This window comes from Spermophilus citellus, assembly GCF_964194105.1.
Source record: "Spermophilus citellus genome assembly, chromosome: 3".
Lineage (NCBI taxonomy): Eukaryota > Metazoa > Chordata > Mammalia > Rodentia > Sciuridae > Spermophilus > Spermophilus citellus.
In genome coordinates this window covers 171,409,559-171,427,774 of record NC_138184.1, presented here as the reverse complement: position 1 = coordinate 171,427,774, position 18,216 = coordinate 171,409,559, and the positions used below count along the sequence as shown (strand labels likewise).

General features: G+C 31.7%; 1 protein-coding gene across 5 annotated transcripts in view; it reads left to right on the top strand.

Moving 5' to 3' along the window:
* PHTF2 (putative homeodomain transcription factor 2) overlaps window positions 1–18,216 on the top strand; it is a 149,412-nt gene that overhangs the window by 118,045 nt on the left and 13,151 nt on the right. For 4 of the 5 annotated variants that reach the window (XM_081283540.1, XM_081283542.1, XM_081283541.1 and 1 more), the window contains 4 exons: window positions 2,991–3,209; window positions 14,636–14,764; window positions 16,232–16,504; window positions 16,714–16,845. In XM_081283540.1, coding sequence (XP_081139666.1) covers window positions 2,991–3,209; window positions 14,636–14,764; window positions 16,232–16,504; window positions 16,714–16,845 — 753 coding nt within the window. Of the gene's footprint in view, window positions 1–2,990; window positions 3,210–14,635; window positions 14,765–16,231; window positions 16,505–16,713; window positions 16,846–18,216 lie in introns of those variants that run through there. The other variant, XM_081283544.1, reaches the window with a different exon arrangement.

Here is an 18,216-nt window from a genome sequence, read left to right as displayed (position 1 = left end):
GAAATTTAAAACACATCTGGGGAAGCTCTTGTTCATGGATGGGACTGGTGGACTTTACACCCAGCAATGTATCGTAAACCTCCCATTGGTGATATTTATATAGATATAGTTTTAAGGGGCATCTTGTTTTTCAGGAAGAATCATTCAATCTTCTGGTAGGATGGGAGTCGTAGGTAATATACAAGGCTGCCATAGTGTTTGGCACAAGAGTGCTAGATTTGAGGTGGGGATCTTGTGATTCTTTGTGTATGCTTTTATTTACTCCTGTTTTTGCCTTTCTGTATTGTATCTAGTTGGCTTCATCTAGTTCACCTATTGGGAAGATGGTGATGGAATTTCTTGGTTATCTGGGATGCAGGGGGTGACCTGGGGAAACAGACAGCTTCTTTTACGCATGTATTCTTTTTTTGCTACTTTACCCTGCTTTAAAATACTCTACTAGTATTTTTAAAAATTTGCTCCCTATTATAGATTAGCTTTTCATCTAATGAAGGTAGCATTTGATGGGAAGCATAAAGAAGAAACCATAGGGTTAGATCATTTAAGTGGCTTTGGGAAGATATTTTAACTTCTGTCTCAGTTTCTGCATTCTTACAGTGAGAAGAAAAAAACTTACTTCAACACATTGTTAGGGTTCAGTAAAATTATGCATAAATTGTCTCACACAAGTAATTTCTGTTATAAGTGATTATTCCCTTCAAGTAAATAATCGCCTCTTCTAAATTTGGTTGTATGTTTAATTTTAACCTTCTGTCTAAAGATTTGAAATGAACAGAACAAATCAGATTTGATGTGGCTAACATGAACTTTGTTTTTCAATTCTAAAATGTCTTATTTTTAGGCTTTAATCAGCAGTTTGTAATAAAATTTAAAATGGCTTTTAATTACCTAAATATGGCAGGTAAAATTCTGTTTGAAATGTAAGTGATTATAGAAATAATTCTTAGGCTTTACATTTGTAAAATAATGCACTGAGTAGTTTTTGGCAAAATACACTTACTAAAGAATTACAAACATGTCCTTATCCCTGAAATCAATCATTAAATCATCATCTCTTTAATTTTGCTACCAATTTCTATCTGATTAGTAAGTCTGTATCGGAAGTTAATGATAGATAATAAAATAGCTGTATTTAAAATTTTAAATTATCACTAACTGGAAGCTCAGTACTTTCTGTGTCTTGCTATTTTGTTATAATGAAAACTTCTTGGTTTCAAGTATTTTAACTGACATTAGTGAGTCTGAAATATTTTTGGAGTGTTTTTTGTAAAACAAAGCAGACTGATTTTTGCTCTTCTGTTTTTCTTATTTTATTTTCTCTTATTTTTTTTTAAATTCTTTTTCCTGGTCATTTCTTCAAAAAATGTTTACTTTTTCCTAAATAGCTTTCCTCCCACAAACATCTGTCAATATACTAAATATAATAGATTCATGGTGTCCCATTCTAATCATTCAAGGCATTTTGTTACCTGTGGTGAGAATAGCCAAAGAAAAAAGTGTTGATTTCTTCCAAGGATGGAGTATTTGAGAATTATGATCTATTGGAGAATATGAAATGCATTTAATTAGGACAGTATTACAGACTCTGGAAAGCAGTGCAAAAGTCTACTGTCATATGAATATAAATATAACTCACTTTGAAGACAAGGTAGTATTCTAGGTAGGCAGCTTAAAATTAATATTTGTTGAACTCCTGCTTTGTGCCAACTTTGTATTAGAGCTACAGTGCTCATTTAATTTTTAACATATCTTTAAAGGAAGGCAGGATTAATGGTAAATGTTAGGGACATAGTCAGAGGCTAAACTGGCAAGAAACTGCTTTGTTTAAGAGTTAGAGAGTAGCCCAATATCACTAGAGGAAAAGGCTGTGGTCAAAAAGTAGCACCAAAGACAAGTAAGCTAGGTAGAAAGAATTTGAAATCAAAGAAAGTAGTGGGAATACTACTTGGTGGAAGGTTCTTGAAGAAGTAAAAGAGCTATACTTTAGGAAAGTTAATCTGAAAAGAAGGGGGGTGTCCATAAGGAAGAGTTTGTAATGATTAAGGTGTGAATGAATGATAAAGTCTGAACTCTGATGATAACATGGGAAAAACAAAGGGATCAATATAAAACATTTTAATAGTAGGATTGACAACTTAGTGGCAGAGGACAGCTAAAAACAAGTCCAAAAATTGAGCACAGTTGGTTATAAGGATAGCTATTACCATTCTTAACTATTTAAAATTTAAATCAAAATTTTACTCATCTTTATTTTATGTAATAAAAACTGGGATCAAGTAACTTTATTAGAAAATACATGTATCGTTTAGCTTTTGACTTTTATGCCATGTATTATCTCAAGAACACAAATTGTCAGTTTATCTTTTTGGTTTAGATTACTTGTCAATTTTAAACTTCTGTTGAGAAGTGAAGGCAATATGAATGAAATCTACAGTTGCTAAAGAAAATTGAGTAGGAAAATAGCTCCATTAAAAACACTGAAGTATGTTCCTTTTCATTGTGCAGACTCTATAATCTTGGACTATTCTCTGCCTACCTGAATTCTGAACTTTTTTAGAAATTTTTTTAAAAAATTAAAAATAGGGGCTGGGATTGTGGCTCAGCGGTAGAGCGCTTGCCTGGCATGGGCGGGACCCGGGTTCGATCCTCAGCATCACATAAAAATAAAGGCATTGTATTGTGTCCATCTACACCTAAAAATATAATAAATATTTAAAAAATTAAAACTAAATAAGATGTAAGACAAATGAGCACAACTTTTGCATGTGAAATAACACCTGAGCTGAAATATGAAATGAAATGCATTTTGATGTGAGGGTATTTTGTTACTCCTTAAAGATTAATATATATTTTTAAGGTTTTTCTTTCACTATCCTTTGACAGTGTATTTGTTGTTTTAGAAAAAGTAACAATATATGGTTCTGATAGAATCCTTTGAGTTGGAAGGGGTACATAAATTGTATTAATGTCAAAGAATATCTTGATTTCAGGATGCCCCTAAATCGGGTACTAGTTGCAGCTCTCGCTGTTCAAGTTCCAGACAGGATTCTGAGAGCACAAGGCCAGAATCAGAAACAGAAGATGTATTATGGGAAGACTTGTTACATTGTGCAGAATGCTGTTCATCTTGTACCAGTGAGACAGATGTGGAAAATCCTCAAATTAATCCATGTGTGAAAAAAGAATATAGAGACGACCCTTTTCATCAGGTTGGTTTACAGTGTTGAATTATGTGGGGGCTATCAGTTGAGCTCCTTTGAATGTATGTACAGATTCTACGGAGATAAAGAAGTAGCTTACATTCAATGAAAATAACATTCTTTTTCTTTTTGTGTGAGCTTTGGTCTGGCTTCATTAGAATAGAGAATCTCAGTAGTTTTGTTTGGTTGGGTCTCTTATCTTGCACACACATATATTCCTGAGGAGTTATTGGTAAATGGAGTTTTGTAAGTCAAAATGTGTTTTAAATACACTAGACCTTTTCTCATTCAACACATTTCATGGTCAAATTCATATACACATTGGCCTGAACTCTACCTATGAGATTATGATTCACAAATTTTCATTTTATGAATATGACATTTGTGTTATCAAGTATCTATAGTCTTGCTGTCCAGTAGAAATATAAGGATCACATGTATAATTTAAAATTTTTCTATTAGTCTCATTAAAAACATTAAAAAGGTGAAATTAATGCCCATGTATTATCTAACTGGATATATTCATAGTGTTATCCCTTTAACATATAACTAGTATGAAAAATAATGAAGATTTTACATTTTTGGTACTAAATCTACAAAGTTCAAAGTGAACCCTTAAAGCACATCTCATTTTGGATTAGCCATATTTCAAGTGCTGAATAGCCACATGTGAGTAGGGTACTCAACAGTGTATATATAGTTCTAAAGGATGTCTTCATTTAAATGTTCCATCAGTATCTTAAATTTAAACAAATTTCCCATGAAAATCTTTTTCTTTTATTGCACTCAAAATCTTGATGAGTGTCATTTCTATTCATCCACTCACCAGTACAGAAATGTGATGGTTGTTAAAAATCCTCACTCTTTCTCACTTCATCAAATCCTGTCAACTAAATCAACAAGTAACATCTTAGAAAACTAGAGGTAGAAGATAATCCCCTTAATCTGATGAAAGATAAGTATTAAAGAACCTTCTGCTATCACAGAACACCACAGACTGTGTGGCTTAAACAACATTTATTTCTTACAGTTCTGGTAGCTAGTTCAAGATCAGGGTGTCAACATTGTCTTGAGTCTGGGTAAAGTCCCTTTTCCTGATTTATAGCTCATTGTAGTATTCCTGTATCCTCTCCTAAAACAGTGAGCTAGCTCTGGTTTCTTTCTGTCTTTATAAGTACATTAATATCTTTCAAGAGGGTTCTACCCACTAGCCTAATTATTTCCCAAAGTTTCTACCTCCAAATACTGTTACTTTAGGGGTTTAGACTTTACCATATGAATTTTGCCCAGAGGTAGGTGGGCAGGCAAGTTTATAGCACTTCTGAAAACCTGTCATTCTCAATGATAAAATTTTAGGAGAATATTTATTGAAGGTAGGTACCAGGAAGAGATGCCCATTATGACCACTTTTTCTGTCACAGTTCAAACAGCTTGTTTCTTCATTTTTTTTTCTGTTTTTGATTGGATTTAACACTGATTTAAAGTCCACATTAAAGAGCAAAATGTCAAGAAGAGCAAAAACTATTTTGAAGAACAGGGGACTTTTCCTGCTAGTTTTATTTTACATTTAAAACTTCAAGATAGTATGGTATGGACAGCGTGTGGTGGCCCCTGCCTATAATCCCAGTAACTTGGGAGGCTGTAGCAGGAGGATCGCAAGTTTGATCCAGCCTCAGCAATTTAGGTAGGCCCTCAGCAACCTAGAAAGAACCTGTCTCAAATTTAAAAGTAACATGACTGGTGATATATCTCAGTGGTAAAGTGTTCTTGCATTCTATCCCTAGTACCAGAAGAAAAAAATTTTGGTGTGGATGTATAACAAATAGGCTAATGCAACAGAATAAAAAATCTAAAAGTAGACACAAGCTTATATGGATCCCTAATACATGACATAAATGACATTACAATTCAGTGGGGAAAAGATGGACTAGATGAAGGTAGGTCAAATGATTAGTCCATACATAAAAATTTATTTAACATAGTTCCTAAGTATGAGGAACAAAAAATTAAAACATTGACAAGAAAATGTACGTGAAAGTCTTTCTTGTCCCAGTTTAAAAGATAAGTTAAGATGATAAAAAGTACATACAAAAATGGGGGAATTGATAAATATAAATATCTTAAAATTTAATAATTTAGGTAAAGTGCTACTGTACAGAGCACATCAAGAACTCCTACAGAGTAAGTAAGTAAAAGACAAATGAATCAATAGAAAAATGAACAGCAACTCACCTGGATGAGTAAGAAATGTAAGTAAAAATGGTTAGTTTTGCTAGTAGTCAGGCAAATGAGATACCATTTCATATTGATCAGATTGTCAAAATCTGAAACTCTGATAAATTTTAATATTGGCAAGAATTTGAAGAAATATGAACTCTTAGTGAATGGTGATGCCAGTATAAAATTATTCAATTACTGTGAAGAACAGTTTGTCATTACATAGTAAAATTGAAGGTCTGAATACTCTAGGATCCTTTCATCTACTTCAGTGAAACTTTAGATGATGGTCAGTCACAGGGAGATATAAAAATATGTTTATTGTGTTTGATAGTAAAATATTGAATATAAAACAAGATCCAACCATAGAAAAATTAATAAACCACAGCATATGATAAAATTGTACTTAGCTATATATATCAACACAAATAAATTATGTGAATATGATTTTTCATTATTTATTCAATGAAAAAAGCAATTTGCAGAACTATACAGCTTACTATTTATATAAAGTTTTAAAATTGCAAAATTGTATTATATGTTGTGTATGAATAAAAAGCATATGCATTAGGAATATAAAAACATGCAAGGAAATAATAAAAACCAAATTATGGATAATAGATCTAGGGAATAAAGGAGGAGAATCTAGTAGAGAAGGATACAAAATGGTTTTTAGTTTTACCTGTAATATTTTATTTGTTGAAATGTCTGGAGCAGGTGAAGGTTAGAAAAGATAAAATATGGTAAAGCTAACATATTCTCTATCTAATTGAAACATTCAATTAACAAATACTGGTTTGGCTTTAGATGTAGAAAAAGTGACAGGGAAAGGAAGCTTCACCACAAGGACTGTGAATAAATAGGTTTTATGAAATGTGCTCATGAAAGTTTGGAGAAAACTTTCATGAGTGTTAGATGTTTTGATCTTTATCCCCTAATATGCAAGATGTTGAGCATATTTATGTACATAGGGAAGAATTGAAAGAGGTACAGAAGAAAAACTTGATTGGTGGAATGAGAGTTTCTTAGGATTCTGGAGGGGAATCAGAAAGCTTAACTTTGAGAGAGGAACATAATTTCTGCTAGGATAAAAGGAGGAAGACAAGTGCATGAAGCAGGCAAGAGCATGAGAGAGTTATTGTCTGATGATACCTATTTTGTTAGGTACAAAAGGCCAAGGAGCCTAGAGACAATGAGAAGGGAAATGATTGGGTAGGGAGCTTAAGGCTTGAAGTAATAATTTGTGGTGAGTGGAGATATGGGAATGAGAATATAATATGTATGTATTCAAGGCAATGAACACATTAAAAGAATCACACAGCCATATTTATGAGAGTTTAGCTGGAATCTGAAACATGAATTTGCAGTTTCCCAATTCAGTTATATGATGTTCTCTAGAATATCTTAACAATCATAATAACAGCAAACATTTAATAAGCATTCACTATATGCCAGGCCTGTTCATTATTTCATGTAATTCTCATAGTCTGTGGCAGTGTAGTTTATTTTTCATTTTATAAATGAGAAAATTGAGGTCCTAAGTTGGGTAGTGTGCCTAAAGTCACACAGATTAGGTGCTCAATTAATAATTGCTATTCAAAAGACAGGAAAGGTGATAATTAAAATAATGGGTCTGGTGGGAGTCTAGATAAGTCAGATTGAGAAGCAAATGAAACAGGAAGGAACTTACAAGTTGAAAGATGAGTGTTTTGAAGGAAACAAATGTTTTAGAAATGAAGGTTTGAGAGGTTGGGGCTGTAGCTCAGTGGCAGAACGCTTGCCTAGCATGTGTGAAGTACTGGGTTTGATCCTCAGCACCACATAAAAATAAATAAAGGCATTCTGTCCATTTACACTAAAAAAAAATTTTTTAAAAAAAGAATTTTTTTTCTTGGCACTTGTATTTCATTTTTTTATTAGTTGTCCAAAACATTACAAAGCTCTTGACATTATCATATTTCATACATTTGATTCAAGCAGATTATGAACTCCCATTTTTACCCCGTATACATATTACAGATTCACGTCGGTTCCACATCCACTTTTTTACATACTGCCATACTAGTGTCTGTATTCTGCTGCCCTTCCTATTCTCTACTATCCCCCCTCCCATCCCCTCCCCTCTCCTCCCATCTTCTCTCTCTACCCCATCTACTATAATTCATTTTTCTCTCTTGTTTTTTTCCCTTTTCCCCTCACTTCCTCTTATATGTAATTTTGTATAACAGTGAGGGTCTCCTTCCTTTACCATGCAATTTCCCTCCCCCCTCTCGACCCTGTTTAATGGTGATCTTCTTCTCATGCTCTTCCTCCCTATTCTGTTCTTAGTTGCTCTCCCTATATCAAAGATGACATTTGGCATTTGTTTTTTAGGGATTGGCTAGCTTCACTTAGCATAGTCTGCTCTAGTGCCATCCATTCCCCCCCCCCAAAAAAAAAAAGAAGGTTTGAGAGACCTGAAAGGATGGGAGATTGTGGTCAGTGACTCATTTCAGAAGTATTAGCAATTCAGTATGGTGCCAAGATTCAGGGTTTGGCCATAGGGAATAGCTGAAGGGTCTCTGGGTTTAAAAAAAATGTGAAAATAATGAACAGTTCATGAGAATATAGGGTATTGGATGATTCATCTCAGTACTCACCTAAGTCTCCAAGATTAATAACTGGAATTAAGATGAAGGAAGTTGTTTTCCCAGAGATACCATAGGAACATTTGAAGTGGGTATCATATGTATTTTGCCTTATTATTTTATCACTCATTACTTGGTATATAGTTTGTGTTTAATGAATATTAACAGACTGAATGCATGAAAAAATTAAATTTTCTTTCAATGCATGGCAATTAGGCTTTCCTGAAATGATTAAAAAAGTGTTTCTTGATGTTTACACAGAATAAATGGCATTATTATTATTATTATCATCATCATCTTCTTTCTTCTTCTTTGTAAAATTGAAAATTGTTAATATTCTATTCTGCCTGTCTAATTATGGTATCCTAAGCATATTACTGGTTTTGCTTTCAGGTTAAAGTCTTGATTTTTACACACACATTGCCTATTTTCATTGCCCACCCCCCACCATAGGATCGTGTTTTTAGTTTTACTAGTAATCAGATAATAGAAACTAGCTCTCTTTAATGAAAAGTTAGCAGATTTGTTTTTCTTGTTTGACCAGGGTCTGTGTTAAGTTTGCAGGCTCCTTTCCTGCCCACCATAAAAAAGTAAAATCCCTCCTTGTGAAGAAACAATATGTTCTAGTCAGGATATTTCCAAGTGTAGAGTTTTGTTTTATTGTTTATTTTTATTGTAAATAGTAACAACTTATTCATAGGAGAATATTTTTCTCCTGTAGTCATGGCTGGGTACATCATAAAATATAAAGCCATGATCAAGTAACACTTTTCAATAGATGAAGCTAGATTTTAATGGCTACACTCTCACCTTTGAAAACACCAGTGAAGCAGTTGTCAGGATGATTTTATTTGAAATAAATACATACCATCTTTTAAGAGTTAAGGTTTTTAGGCAGTTTTGAATGGATAAGAAGTAAAACAGTTTATATTTTGCTTGAAAATGAAAAACAATCACTGAATGAGCTCTAAATTTGAGTTAGAAAACATAAGAAGACCCTATGTGATAAAATTTTAAAATGCGATTATTTGCTGTTTCCCCTGAGCCATTAAAAAAAGGGAGTGTTTCCCTCTTTCACCAATGGATTGATCTTCCAAACAAAAGCTAAACAAAGAAACTATAGAACTGAATAATACAATCAATAACTTAGACTTAATAGACACATATAGAATATTTCATGTATCAGTGGGTGAATACACTTTCTTCGCTGCAGCACATGAATCCTTCTCTAAAATAGACCATATATTATACCACAAAGCAACTCTTAGCAAATACAAAAAAGTAGAGATACTACCTTGCATTCTATCAGATCATAATGGAATGAAATTAGAAGTTAGCAATAAAATATAGAAGCTACTACAACACCTGGAGACTAAATAATATGCTATTGAATGAACAATGGGTTGCAGAAGACATCAAAGAGGAGATTAAAGAATTCTTAGAGGTAAATGAGAACACTGATACAACATATCAAAATCTCTGGGACACTATGAAGGCAGTACTAAGAGGAAGGTTCATTGCATGGAGTTCATTCCTTAAAAAGAAGAAAAAGTCAACAATAAATGACCTAAAATTACATCTCAAGGCCCTAGAAAAAGAAAAAAAAATCAACACCAAAAGCAGAAGGCAGGAAATAATTAAAATCAGAGCTGAAATCAATGAAATTGAAACAAAAGAAACAATTTAAAAACTTGACAAAACAAAAAGTTGGTTCTTTGAAAAAAATAAATAAATTCAATAAACCCTTAGCCATTCTAGTGAAGAGGAGAGAGAAAACTCAAATTACTAACATCTGTGATGAAAAAGGAAATATTATGATGAACACTATAGAACAGTAGATAATTAGAAATTATTTTGAAAAATTTGTACTCCAATAAAATAGAAAATATTGAAGGCATCAATAAATTTCTAGAGTCATATGATTTGCCCAAACTGAATCAGGATGATATACACAAGTTAAATAGATCAGTTTCTAGCAATGGTAGAAGATGCCATCAGAAGCGTACCAACCAAGAAAAGCCCAGCACCAGATGGATACATAGCTGAGTTCTATAAGACCTTAAAAGAAGAACTAATGCCAATATTCCTCAAATTATTTCACAAAATAGAAAAAGAGGGAACACTTCCAAACTCATTTTATGAGGCCCATATCACCCTAATTCTAAAACCAGACAAAGACATATCAAAGAAAGAAAACTTCAGACCAATATCTCTAATGAATGTAGATGCAAAAATTCTCAATAAAATTCTGGCAAATTGTATTTAAAAATATATTAAAAAGATAATGTACCATGTTGTTTTTTTTTGGGGGGGGGAATGTGGAAATGGAGGATATTTAGATAGGGCAAAGGGAAGGAAGGGGAAGGGAGGGGTCATGGGGGTAGGAAAGATGATGGAATGAGATGGACATCATTACCCTAAGTGTATGTATGAAGGAATAAATGGTGTGACTCTACTTTTTGTACAATCAGAGATATGAAAAATTGTGCTCTATATGTGTAATATGAATTGAACTGCATTCTGCTGTCATATATAACAAAATAAATTAATTAATTTTTTAAAATTCTACCAGAAAACTTCTAGAATAAATGAATTCAGCAAAGTAGCAGGATATAAAATCAATTCCCATAAATCAAAGGCATTTCTGTGCATCAGTGAAAAATCCTCTGAAAGAGAAACTAGGAAAACCACCCCATTTGCAATAGCCTCAAAACAAAAAACAAACAAACAAAAAAAACTTGGGGAATCAGCAAAAGAGGTGAAAGACCTCTACAATGAAAACTACAGAATGCTGAAGAAATAAAAGAAGACCTTAGAAGATGGAAAGATTTTCCTTATTCTTGGATATGCAGAATTAATATTGTCAAAATGACTATACTACCAAAAGCACTATACAGATTTAATGCAATCTCAATCAAAATCCCAATGACATTCCTCATATAAATAGAAAAAGCAATCATGAAATTCATCTGGAAAAATAAGAGACCCATAACAGCCAAAGCAATTCTTAGCAAGAAGAGTGAAGCAGTGGCATCACTATACCAGACCTTAAAAACTATACTGCAGAGCAATAGTATCAAAAAACGGCATGATATTGGCACCAAAATAGACTTGTAGTTCAGTGATACGGAATAGAGGACATGGAAAAAAAACCACATAAATACAGTTATCTTATACTAGACAAAGGCACAAAAACCATTGGAGAAAGATGGCCTCTTGAGCAAATGGTGCTGAGAAAACTGGAAATCCATATGCAACAAAATAAAATTAAACCCCTCTCACCTTGAACAAAACTCAAAGTGGATCAAGGATCTAGGAATTAAACCAGAGACACTGCACCTAATAGAAGAAAAAGTAGGCCCAAATCTTCACCATGTCAGATTAGGCCCCAACTTCCTTAATAAGACTCATGTAGCTCAAGAAATAAAATCAAGAATCAATAAATGGGATGGATTCAAACTAAAAACCACCTTCTCAGCAAATGAAACAATCAGGTGAATAGAGAGTCTACATCTTGGGAGCAAATTTTTACCACACACATATCAGATAGAGCACCAATCTCTGGGATATATAAAGAACTCAGAAAACTAAACACTAAAAAACAAATAACCCAATCAGTAAATGGGCCAACAAACTGAACAGACTTCTCAGAAGATGATATACAATCAATCAGCAAATATATGAAAAAATGTTCATCATCTCTAGCAATTAGAGAAATGCAAATCAAAACTACTCTAAGATTTCATCTCACTCCAGTCAGAATACAAACAACAGTAACTGTTGAGGATGTGGGGGAAAAAGCACACTCATACATTGCTGGTAGGACTGCAAATTGGTGCAGCCAATATGGAAAGCAGTGTGGTGATTCCTTGGAAAACCTGAAATGGAATCACCATTTTACCCAGCTATCCCACTCCTCAGTTTATACCCAAAGGACTTAAAAACAGCATACTACAGGGACGCAGCCACATAAAAGTTTATAGCAGCACAATTCACAATAGCTAAATTGTGAAGCCAGTCTAGATGCCCTTCAGTAGATGAATGGATAAAGTAACTGTGGTATATATACAGAATGGAATATTACTTAGCAATAAAAGAGAATAAAAGCATAGCATTCACAGGTAAATGGATGGAATTGGAGAATATTAGGCTAAGCAAAGTAAGCCAATCCCAAAAAACCAAAGGCCCAATATTTTCTCTGATATGTAGATATTGATCCATAATGTGGATGGGGCAGTGGAGCAAGCGAGGAGTGGAGGAACTTTAGACAGGGCAGAGGGGAAGAGAGGGGGCATGGGGGAAGGAAAGATGGTGGAATGAGATGGACATCATTACCCTAAGTACAAGTATGAAGAAATGAATGGTGTGTCTCTACTTTGTGTGCAACCAGAGACATGAAAAATTGTGCTCTATATGTGTACCAAGAATTGAAATGCATTCTGCTGTCATGTGGAACAAATTAGAATAAATAATTTTTTTTAAAAAAAGAAAGAAATCACTAGATTGAGCCAATCTTCCAGTCTTCCAAACTGTATTTCACAAAAAGCTTTATAGTGGAAATCATTGAAAAAGAAAAAGGGGTGTGTGTTTCATCTGTTCTCCATTCACATGTTTCAACAAGATTGTTTTTCATTATATATTTAATATGGGGAGGGGGAAACAAGAGTTCTTTTAATTAACTTCTAAAATTCTCTTACATTTTGATTTTCTAGAATAAGAAAATGAGAGCAAAGGTTGGTTAGAGTAACTGGTAAGGTAATTGGATACAAAATAAGTACTTTTGGAAGGACAGTAAAGAACTTCTTGATATTCTATTTCTGTATCCAGGTCAATCAATCTTATTGTTATACCTTTCTTTAAGGTAATCAGGAAGACCTTTAACTCCTGTTATATATAGACTAAGAGTTTTTTTTTTATAAAAAGTCTATAATTCTAGTTAAAATCTGTTACCTCCCAAGCTTAACTCTCTTTCCATTCAGGTTTTTGTTTCCTAGTGTTGTTTCCATTATGTTTCACTATTATTAAATTTTCAGAGAAAGTTTGATAACATATTTTGGTGTGAATTATTTCCCAAATTAGAATATTTCAGGAATAAATTATGAAACATGATGTGTTGGAATTAAGTTGATAGTTAATGACTAGTATCTTCCAACTCTTAAAGTTCTCAAATAGTGAAATATATAGCATAAAAGTAAATGTATATTATAGTTACATCTTTGGAAAAGATAAAAATTTTCTATCTCTGTTTTCTTATATATTATTATATTATTATTTGTCAACTTCAATTGAAATGAATCAGTGCAACTTTACTCCCATTAGATGAAAAATTATATTCCTTAAATTTATAGAAACATTTCTTTACCATATTTTAATCCTATTTTTTACTCTCCAAATGTTGATATAGCTAGAATAGTCTTCTGTTCATCATTAGAAGTTATTTTAATGAGATATGTTATAAAATTTAAATATTAGAATGTCAAAAGATCTATTGATTAGTTCCCTGAGGTTTGTTATGAATGGCAAACCTACCCTTTTTATTATAAGATATGGGAAGTATATCAACCTGTTAGAAAAATTATAAGTCACAAATTCTGTGATATATACAAATAAATTCATCTTATTTTGGGTCTTATATCTTTTAGTGTTACTTTTCTTCTCAAGATCTAATTACATTGAGGTTAGTGTTTCATTAATCATCTTGCTATTTTTAATACAGCTATCCTATTTTGAGGTTTTATTCTTTTAATTATAGATCTAAACCTTAAGTATCTTATTCTTCATCATAAAGTTTTCAATTTTTCTTTTATTCTTTGAAACATTGAGAGATACTTTATTCTACTTCAGATAATACTTCTAGTTATCTGTGCTTCAGCTTACAATGTTTTCTCTAATCTGGACCAAAACAACTTAAGTTGATCCTTTGGAGAAATTCTAGATTTAAATATCAGAAAAGTTACTAAATCAAATATAAAGGTAAGTATGAGGAAGAATCTCTTTCAGGATGAGATTATATCACTATTTAGTCTTTCTAAGAGGTTCAAACTTCTGCTATCATATTTTGTATTCATTGATAATAAATCAGACACTGATCATTATGGACAATTTGACATCCATTTGTCTTTTAATATTAGTATATTGGAAGCTATATAGACTGATTGGCAAGTAGTTTTGCTGACACATTTTAATATATTTTTGAATGATAGTTTGCCTAATATCTATCATAGAAAGGTTCTACATTTTTATAACTATATAATTAATTATGCCATCTGTTCAATGTATAAAATAAATTTAAGTTAGAATTTATTGTAGCTAAAATCATGTGTATATAGTTAGAGCTAATGCACAGATATTTATGTTCCATTTATAAAATGGTAAATGTTTTGAATCAAATGTATGATATGTCAAGATCATTGTAATGTTTTGAGCAACTAATAAAAAAATAAAAAATAAAAAAATAGTAAATGTCTTTATCAATTTTTATTTTTAACATAGTTAAAATTGTATATGTAGCTATATATAACTTTATATACATACTCTTAATTTATGAAATGTGATACATAGATCCACCAATTTCTATTTTATTTTTTGTAGAGTCATGTGCCCTGGCTTCATAGCTCCCACCCGGGATTAGAAAAAATAAGCGCTATAGTATGGGAAGGCAATGACTGTAAGAAAGCAGACATGTCTGTACTTGAAATCAGTGGAATGATAATGAACAGAGTGAGTTTTAAATTTTTATTCTTTTAATTCAAGGGTAAAATTATTGGTTGTCAATATAAAAAATAATTACTGGAATAATTACCTGCTTGCCTCCTGCCTTCACCCTAAAAAAATAGCTATTTGTGTGTTTTTGGCTCCATCTATGATTTAAACAATTATTTTGGTATAAAATCACTCTAATCTTTTAAAAAGCATTTTCATTTCTCTAAGAATAGATGTAATAAGAATAGAATACAGTGTAATAAGAATAGAATACAGTGTAAAATTTTCCTGTTTTATGTTACTGTCTTTTTTGCTTTCAGTGGATAAAACTGAGAAACTTAATCAACAGGTGTTGATGAAGACTTATTTTTCTGTATTGTCCTTGTTGGTTCATATATTTATTAGAACCTAAAATTTAAAAAAAATTAAAGTAGAAAATTTATATTTGTTCTTGCTTGCTTTCTTAAATATATAGAAGTAATGCAGACATTGGTCAAAATATTGAAGTTTGAAGAAGTATAGTACAAATACTATGGATTTTAATTTCAGTTTCTATTAAACTATTTCCTTTATAAGATAATTATTAAAATTTTCCTGATTTCTTTAGACAATTAGGTATGATTTAACTTTCAATTCTGAATTTCTTTGGTACATTTTAATGCTAGAAGTCTAGTCTTTACTTTTTGCAGAACAAGAATTAAAATAACTGGATCTAGAAATTAATATGCTCCCTATTTCATACCTCAATGTGAATAATTGAAACCAATCAACTAGGGAGGTTCTAGAGACTTGCATATAGTGGTGTTCTGTAGCCTAACAATCTGTGAACTGGTACATAACTTAGAACAATCTTATTTACCTAAATTATATGAGAAAAGTTAGCTACATGGTATTTAAGATCCTTGCAGTTCTACCAGCCTAGCATATTGGAAACTCATATTTTTCCATTATTTAATATTTCTCATTTTTAATAATCTCCTTAGATTTTCTTCATCTTTTTATTTAATGCTTTCTGTCATGCTCTTTTTTCTAAACTGGTTTTAAGGAAACATTTATTTGTATATTGAACTCTAATGAAAAACACAAGGTAGAAATTTGTCAGATAAATATAGCTTTAGGGGGTTTTTTTCTTAAAGAATCAAATTTAAGTGTATGAAATCTCATTTTTTAATATTGCAATATTTGAATATTTCTAGCTTTTAAAATAATGAGATGTGAATGATTTTTAAACATCTAATATATGAGATAGTTAATCCTTTTGCACATACTTAATGATGTAAAAATTTTAAAAACTGAAGAAATAAATGACTTATAGTCTATGTGTAGTAAACTCTCACATTTCATTTTTCATGTATTAAAACTAATAAAATTTAGCAAAATTATTTCCTGTTGTTATATAAAGGCTCAATAAGAGTTCATTTTACTTTAGATAAAATATATTTATATTTTTTTTCTTTTTTCCTCTCTCCCTCTGGCTCTCTCAAGGTGAACAGCCATATACCAGGAATAGGATACCAGATTTTTGGAAATGTAATCTCTTTAATCCTGGGTTTAACCCCATTTGTTTTCCGACTCTCTCAAGCTACAGACTTGGAACAACTCACAGCACATTCTGCTTCAGAACTTTATGTGATTGCATTTGGTTCTAATGAAGATGTCATGGTTCTTTCTATGGTTATAATAAGTTTTGTGGTTCGTGTGTCTCTTGTATGGATTTTCTTTTTCTTGCTCTGTGTAGCAGAAAGAACTTATAAACAGGTGGGTATAAAGTAGGTTTCTGAATAGAGAACATAATATCCTTTTCATAATGTCCAAAGTATTCTTGAAGTATTTTAGTGTTTCACTAGATCATTTTGACCTATTTTTATTTTGCTTTTATAGTACATAAAAAATAAAAATAATCAATATTTTGACTTTCTGTGGTAATCTACTTGAAAATTAATCCTCATCTTAATTATTTTTCTTAGCGATTGCTTTTTGCAAAACTCTTTGGACATTTAACATCTGCAAGGAGGGCACGAAAATCTGAGGTTCCTCATTTCCGGCTGAAAAAAGTACAGAATATAAAAATGTGGCTCTCTCTTCGTTCCTATCTTAAGGTAGAAATAAATAATAGTGATAAAAATATTCTTACATGCTGGTTTCCTCTAATAATTCCAATTTCTTTGTCAATATGTATGTGTCTATTGATGTATAGTTTCCAATTCCTCATTCAAGTACTGAATTAAGGATGTTTCCACCTAGAATGATAATCACAACCAGCAGAGGGAGCCCACCACTTAAAAAAGAATCTTGAAAAATGCATAACCAATGAGTCTCCTTATTGATATGACCTATTAATGTTTTAAAATATTAGCTTGTGGTTCTAAGTCATTTGTTTCATGCTGTTCTCTTCTTTAATCTTTCAAGTAATTCTCTCATTTATGGAATTAAGATATGAAAATTCTAGAGGAAAAAGAAAACATCTGAGTTAGTCTTAGAAACAATAGTTTTTTTCTGGTTTATTTTTTGGTTATTGTACTAAATAGTAATGAATCTTATTATATGTGGAATAATCATGCAAATTCAAGGATGTTTAATAACACTGTTACTAAAATTGACTCAAAGACAAGTAAACTCTGACATACCTAGATCTTTAATGCTTTTTATTTTGAAGTAACAATGAAAGAAGTAAAAAAAGAAAAAAAGAAAGAGAAAAAGAAAAAGTTTGCACTACTTGCTTTTATATATTTTTTTTAAATTGTTTTTCTGTTTAGTTTGTTAGTCTTCATTGGTAAATGCTAAAAATTGGAATCGATTTTTTTTTTCTTACTGTGAGGGATGTATGGAGAGGATAGATATGATCTCTGTTGCTTGACTTAGAATTCTTTCAAAATTTCCCATCATTATCAATCCTAAGTAGGTATTACATTTATTTTGGTACTTGGATGATTTTATATAGTAATAGTAATGTTTATTTAAATGTTAACCATGTGCCATTTACTATTGTTTAGATCAAAGTCCTTGCCCTTAGGAGCTTATGTTTCTATAAGGAAATCATGTAAGCCCAGCCCTAGAAATTATCCTTGATACTAGCTTTCCTCTCTTGATTTCCAGTATTCAATATTACCAATTCCTATCCTTTCTACTTCTGGAATATATCTTATTATTTTTTTCCTCTTTGTTTTCATTTCTGCCACCCTAAATGAAATCATCATTCAATTTCTTCTACTGCATTTGTCTCTTAACTGGCCTCTGAGAGTTCATATATACTCCCTCCAGTGCTTTCTTCAACCTGTCAAAAGAAATCTTTAATTCATATAATCATAGAATTTTTAAAACTTTTTGGAAGATCTCCATTGATTTTAGGATAAAAATCAAAATCTTAATATGGCTTATGATGCTATTTATGACATAGGCCCTACTTTGTCACCTCTTTTGTCTCATTTTGAAATAACTTCCCTAACTTTCTAGAGTGCTTCAGTTCTTTA